The 6,249-nt window shown below is 53.8% G+C and overlaps 1 protein-coding gene across 4 annotated transcripts; it reads right to left on the bottom strand.

Annotated features, from left to right (window-relative positions):
• Positions 1-3,517: 3,517 nt before the first annotated feature.
• Positions 3,518-5,850, bottom strand: LOC125539607 (beta-1,2-xylosyltransferase XYXT1-like). Of its 4 annotated transcripts, none has more exons than XM_048703100.1 (5): positions 5,571-5,850; positions 5,431-5,487; positions 5,277-5,336; positions 5,124-5,183; positions 3,518-4,810 (listed from the first exon to the last, which is right to left on the bottom strand). In XM_048703100.1, exons 1-5 carry the CDS (start codon positions 5,698-5,700, stop codon positions 3,648-3,650), a joined length of 1,470 nt encoding a protein of 489 aa, XP_048559057.1. In that variant the 5' UTR covers positions 5,701-5,850; the 3' UTR covers positions 3,518-3,647. The 4 variants fall into 4 exon arrangements, with proteins under 4 accessions (XP_048559057.1, XP_048559059.1, XP_048559058.1 ...); XM_048703102.1 differs by having other exon boundaries at positions 5,124-5,180; XM_048703101.1 differs by having other exon boundaries at positions 5,277-5,333.
• Between the last annotated feature and the right edge of the window lie 399 nt (positions 5,851-6,249).

The following is a 6,249-nucleotide window of genomic DNA, read 5'->3' as shown; positions in this document are numbered from 1 at the left end:
GGGTCTGAAAGGACGTTTGTCCCGACGGCCCTCTGAGTGGATCTTTGCAGCGAAGCGACAGGGTAGGTTGAGACGACCTAGGAGAGAGGTGGGCCTGGCCCTGGTCGTCGTTCGCGGTTATTTCAAGATAACACGTTTAACGAGATCTTGGTATTTGATCTGAGTCTGGCTACTGGCCTATACGCACTAACCATCTACGCGGGACAGTTATGGGCACTCGACGTCGTGGTATCAGCCGAAGCCTTCGTGACGTCAGCGACTGAGCGGCGCGCGCCGGATTGGACTGGAACGCCTGCTAGGCTAGGTCTGCTTCCGGCCGCGTTCGCAACCTGCAGGTGTGCAAAGGGCGATGGGCCCAGACCCTTGCGCCATAGGATTTAGACCGGCGTGCTGACCTCTCTGTTGTGCCTAGGTAGGGCTGCGACGTGTTGATCTTCCGAGGCCGGGCATGACCCAGGAAAGTGTGTCCGGCCAAATGGGATCGAGCGTGTTGGGTTATGTGGTGCACCCCTGCAGGGAAGTTAATCTATTCGAATAGCCGTGATCTTCGGTAACAGGATGACTTGGAGTTGTACCTTGACCTTATGACAACTAGAACCGGATACTTAATAAAACACACCCTTCCAAGTGCCAGATACAACCGGTGGTCGCTCTCTCACAGGGCAACGAGGGGAGGATCATCGGTTAGGATTATGCTATGCGATGCTACTTGGTGAACTTACCATCTACTCTCTTCTCCTGCTGCAAGATGGAGGTTACCTGAAGCGTAGTCTTCGATAGGACTAGCTATCCCCTTCTTATTCCGGCATTCTGCAGTTCAGTCCACATATGATACCCCATTTTCTATTTGATACCAATACATACATTTGTAGTGTAGCTCCTTGCTTGCGAGTACTTTGGATGAGTACTCACGGTTTCTTTTCTCCCCCTTTTCCCTTTCCTATACCCGATTGCTACGACCAGACGTTGGAGCCCAGGAGCCAGACGCCACCGTCGACAATGACTACTACTACTCAGGAGGTGCCTACTACTACGTGCAGCCCGCTGACGACGACCAAGAGTAGTTTAGGAGGATCCCAGGCAGGAGGCCTGCGCCTCTTTTGATCTGTATCCCAGTTTGTGCTAGCCTTCTTAAGGCAAACTTGTTTAACTTATGTCCGTACTCAGATATTGTTGCTTCCGCTGACTCGTCTATGATCGAGCTCTTGTGTTCGAGCCCTCGAGGCCCCTGGTTTGTAATATGATGCTTGTATGACTTATTTTATTTGTAGAGTTGTGTTGTGATATCTTACCGTGAGTCCCTGATCTTGATCGTACATGTTTGCGTGTATGATTAGTGTACGATTGAATCAGGGGCGTCACAGTGGGGGGGCGCACTAGCCTACCTGGGGCTGGTCCCCTCCCACACTTGGCCCACGCAGCCTTTTGGGGCTGGTGGCCTCACCTGGTGGACCCCCGGGACCCTCCCGGTGGTTCCGGTACATTACCGATAGCACCCGAAACTTTTCCTGTGACCAAAACGGGACTTCCCATATATAAATCTTTACCTCCGGAACTCCTCGTGACGTCCGGGATCTCATCCGGGACTCCGAACAACATTCGGTAACCACGTACATACTTTCCCTATAACCCTAGCGTCATCGAACCTTAAGTGTGTAGACCCTACGGGTTCGGGAACCATGTAGACATGACCGAGACAACTCTCCGGCCAATAACCAACAGCGGGATCTGGATACCCATGTTGGCTCCCACATGTTCCACGATGATCTCATCGGATGAACCACAATGTCAAGGATTCAATCAATCCCGTATACAATTCCCTTTGTCTATCGGTATGATACTTGCCCGAGATTCGATCGTCGGTATCCCGATACCTCGTTCAATCTCGTTACCGACAAGTCTCTTTACTCGTTCCGTAACACATCATCCCATGATCAACTCCTTGGTCACATTGTGCACATTATGATGATGTCCTACCGAGTGGGCCCAGAGATACCTCTCCGTTACACGGAGTGACAAATCCCAGTCTCGATTCGTGCCAACCCAACAGACACTTTCGGAGATACCCGCAGTGCACCTTTATAGCCACCCAGTTACGTTGTGACGTTTGGTGCACCCAAAGCATTCCTACGGTATCCGGGAGTTGCACAATCTCATGGTCTAAGGAAATGATACTTGACATTAGAAAAGCTTTAGCATACGAACTACACGATCTTGTGCTAGGCTTAGGATTGGGTCTTGTCCATCACATCATTCTCCTAATGATGTGATCCCGTCATCAACGACATCCAATGTCCATGGTCAGGAAACCGTAACCATCTATTGATCAACGAGCTAGTCAACTAGAGGCTTACTAGGGACATGGTGTTGTCTATGTATCCACACATGTATCTGAGTTTTCTATCAATACAATTCTAGCATGGATAATAAACGATTATCATGAACAAGGAAATATAATAATAACTAATTTATTATTGCCTCTAGGGCATATTTCCAACAAAAACACCCCAACACTTTCCCCTGTGCCGCCCAGAGCCTCCTCCTGCCCAGCGACCACATTCAGCCGCTGTCACGCTCCACTCACGGCCAGCTGGCTGCGCGCGCCACTGCCCGGCCGCGCTCACCTCCTTGCCAGGCCGGTCGCGCTCCCGCCTCTGCCCGGTCGCGCCTCTGCCATGCTAGCCTTACCACCGTGGCCCTGCTCCGCCCGCGCCCGCCGCACTTCCAACCATGCCACCGCTGCCCTGTTCCACCCGCGCCATCGCCGCACTGCTTCCCCCGTCTCCCTGGATCGATCTCGAGCTCAGGAGGACGACAGCCATGGCAGGAATATGAAGGGGGTGCAGGAGCTCCGTTGCCGCTGCTTGCTCCGGTGCGCGCCCAGCTTCCTCACTACCCGCGCCCGTGCGCTACGGCTGCTGCGCTTGCGCCCGTGTGTACCTCCCTGCTCGCGCCTGTCTGCGGCGGCCACCGCCCACCGCCGTTGCTCGCGCCCGTGCACCTGTGCGGCATAGGCTGGTCGACAGGGGGGTTGAAGGGCGAGGTGGGCGGCTGTAGGCCCTTGCCGGCTGGGGAAAGAAAGAGAGGAGGGAGGAAGGAGATGGGAAGAAGGGGATGCATTGTGGAGCTGATTGTTTTTTTCTTTTTGATTTAGGGATGTCGGTGTAAAATCTATGGACTAGTTTGTAAATTTTGATCTGGCATAAAATATTACGCCATGTAGGCAAAAAAAAGAGGCCCGTCTATCATAATCTCATGTAACAGAGTCAGATCCGCCGATCCGTAGTTTTTATAAAATAATTATATAAGATATGGTGTTTTTCTGCAAGAAAATTATAACGTCTAGCTTTTAAAATGGTGGTTTTCTGCTACTTACTCCTGTTTCAACACACACCGTCGAAGTAGAGAGAGGCCCGACAGAATTATATCTAACGTGACATTGCATCACCACCTCGCCATGCCGCCAGAAAGTCAATAGACAAAAAGAAAAGGCAACTTTATGCTCCATCGACACTAATAAAAAGCTGAACACGAATGTGAACTACTCCTTGTACAAGCGAACGCTTTACCACCGAATGACAGAAAACGGTTAAATTGTGCTATATGCAAATGCCAATGGCGTCGCCTCCGGCGTCCTCTGCCCCTAGCTACTGCCGGCGTAGGTGGTCGAGCGCCTGCGCCAGCGTCGGGGCGAAGCGGGTGGTGTTGATGCGGACGTTCTGCTTGGCGAGGTACAGCTCGAACACCTTGTCCCAGCCGCTGCGGTGGACGGAGGCGGGGTCCTTGACCGCCGGGTGCTCCGGCCCCAGCGTCTCCATCAGCGAGCTCTCCTCCGCGCTCACGCTGTAGTCGAGGTAACTGAGCCCCATGTCCGTGGCGGGCTCGCTGAACTCCGCCCTCGCGATGTCCTCCATGTTCCCGTACGGCACCACCTGGATCAGCACGCCGCCGGGCGGCAGGAACATGGCGTTGGTCAGCCCCGCGCCGTGCAGGCCCAGCACCACGTCGAACGAGTTCACCACCCGCGCCTGCTCCACCTCCCCCTCCGGCGTGTCGCCCCCGCCCCGCAGCTCCGTCACCACCGCCTCGAACCCCGCCTCCTCCGCCGCCCGCGCCACCTCCGGCTCGTTCAGGATGCGGCGGTAGTGGCCCCGGTGGATCAGCAGCAGCCGCGGCTTCTTCTCCGGCTCCCAGGCCAGGCTGGCCGCCGCGCCGCGTGGGAGCGCGTAGGTCTCGCGCAGGAACCCGGTGAAGTCGGCCATGGAGAGGCGGCCCCCCGGCACCAGCTCGGGGACGATGCTCAGCTCCTTGTCGAGCCGGAGCCCCACCGTGACGCGCGGGAAGCACCGCACCTGCGCGTCGCCGTCCATGTCCACGAGGTCGTACTTGGACAGCCCCTGCAGGAAGGCCCTGTACTGGACCAGCCACCGCGGCCTGAACTGGATATTGCTGACCAGGAACGTGACCTCGCCGTGGTACCGCCGCGACGCGACGAACAGCGGCACCAGGATGTCGGCGTAGGCGTGCCAGTAGTTGGCCGCGTACCCGCCGATCCCGAACAGGACGGCCGGCATGTCGTGGGTCACCGTGCACGGCGGGGCGGCGGCCCGGTCCTGCAGCTGCGTCACGGTGACCTTCCTGAGGCTGGCGAACCTGCGCGAGTACGGGTTGATCGTCCACTCGTGGCGCTCCGGCCAGCTCGCCGCCGGGACGAGGGTCACCGACAGGGCTGTGCCGTTGGTGCGCACGTCACCGTCGACTTCGCAGGTGTCGGAGCGGCCCTCCATGTTACACACCACCTTGCCATTCTCTGTCGCACGCCAAGGAAATGGAAAATTTCCCCGTAGTTAATTAAAACTGGCAAATCTGCCTCAAAATATTTAATCACCAGACACCTAAAATTTTGCAGGTTACTTAGTCATGATCAAGATCAGATGAATCAAATAGTGTATAATACTATCAAGTGACATCGAAGACAGGGTTCACTCTTCCCCACATGTTGACTTCGATCCGTTAATGCATTCTCATTTTCTTTTAAACTTTTTGTACGATGACGTTGGATTCTGAATCTGAAACAAATAACAACAAATAAACGTACGATCAAAATAAACACGGGTGTTCACCTGTTTCGCCGGGAGGTTTGATATTATCCACGATCTGTGGTACTTCGGCACTGACAACTGCTGCAAATTAAGCAAGTAACAACGAGAAGTTTATAGATCGACCAGGGTTTTACTGACTTCTGACTGCGGTTTCAAGATGCAATAGCAATTCACCTGTTTCGCCGGGAGCTTTGATATCATCCACGATCTGTGGTGCTTCCGTACTGACAACTGCTGCAGATTAAGCAAGTAGCAAGAAGTTCAGACGAGGGGTTTACTGACTTCTGAAGTTTTATATAAGATGTAACCATGAACTGTATCAGTTCACCTGCTTCAACGGGAGCTTTGACATCATCCACGATCCGTGGTGCTTCCGTGATGACAACTGCAATCAATATAAGCAAGAAGATTTCAGGGACCCGTGCATGGTGATTGCTGGAGAGGTTAAGCGGAGGATTCATTGCTTACCATTGGGGGAGCTGACCGCGAAATGCTGAGCGACGAGATAGGTGAGGAGCATGAGGAGGCCGCCGACGACGTAGCCGGCGTTGAGCTGCCTCTTCGGGCTCCTGCCGGGCTTCCCCTCGCCGCCGCGCATCGCAACCTCCGGCCGCCGCTGCTCTCTGCTCTGTGTAGCTGCTGAATTTCTTGCTTTTGAAGTGGTGTTCGTGGAGTGTAGTATTTTGCATTAGCCTGTGCTGCGCTCGAGGCTAATCTCGTGGGCTGGGTGCCTGGGTGTGCAAATGGTTGTTGACTTGCACTCGAACTTACTGCCCGGTTCTCTCTGGGTAAAAATTTGGAAATAAAATAGTGAGCACATCGTTAACCCAACGGAGCGTGGCATTCATTGCGATTCCATTTTTCTTCCTAGAGATTGACGCCGATTGGAAATTGCCCACATGTATATCCTGAGGTCGCGGCAACGTAACGTGGACTTCAACAGGATTTATCATTTTGCAGTACAGACGCGTTCATCCTTCTGCTTCCTCCTCGGGCAGATTGATGTTCAAGTGCAAATGTTTTTGGAAATTTTCTGCTTCCCCTGGGGCAGATTGATGCTCAAACCCGCCCACCAGAGTTGATCAGAATCTTTTTTCCTCGGTAAATTAATAAACTTTCTTATGGTTGGTCAGGGCAAATCTGAGAT

The sequence above is a fragment of the Triticum urartu genome, chromosome 2 (assembly GCF_003073215.2).
Source record: "Triticum urartu cultivar G1812 chromosome 2, Tu2.1, whole genome shotgun sequence".
In the NCBI taxonomy this organism is placed as follows: domain Eukaryota; kingdom Viridiplantae; phylum Streptophyta; class Magnoliopsida; order Poales; family Poaceae; genus Triticum; species Triticum urartu.
The sequence above is the reverse complement of the archived record's forward strand: the minus strand, read 5'-3'. Positions and strand labels throughout refer to the sequence as shown.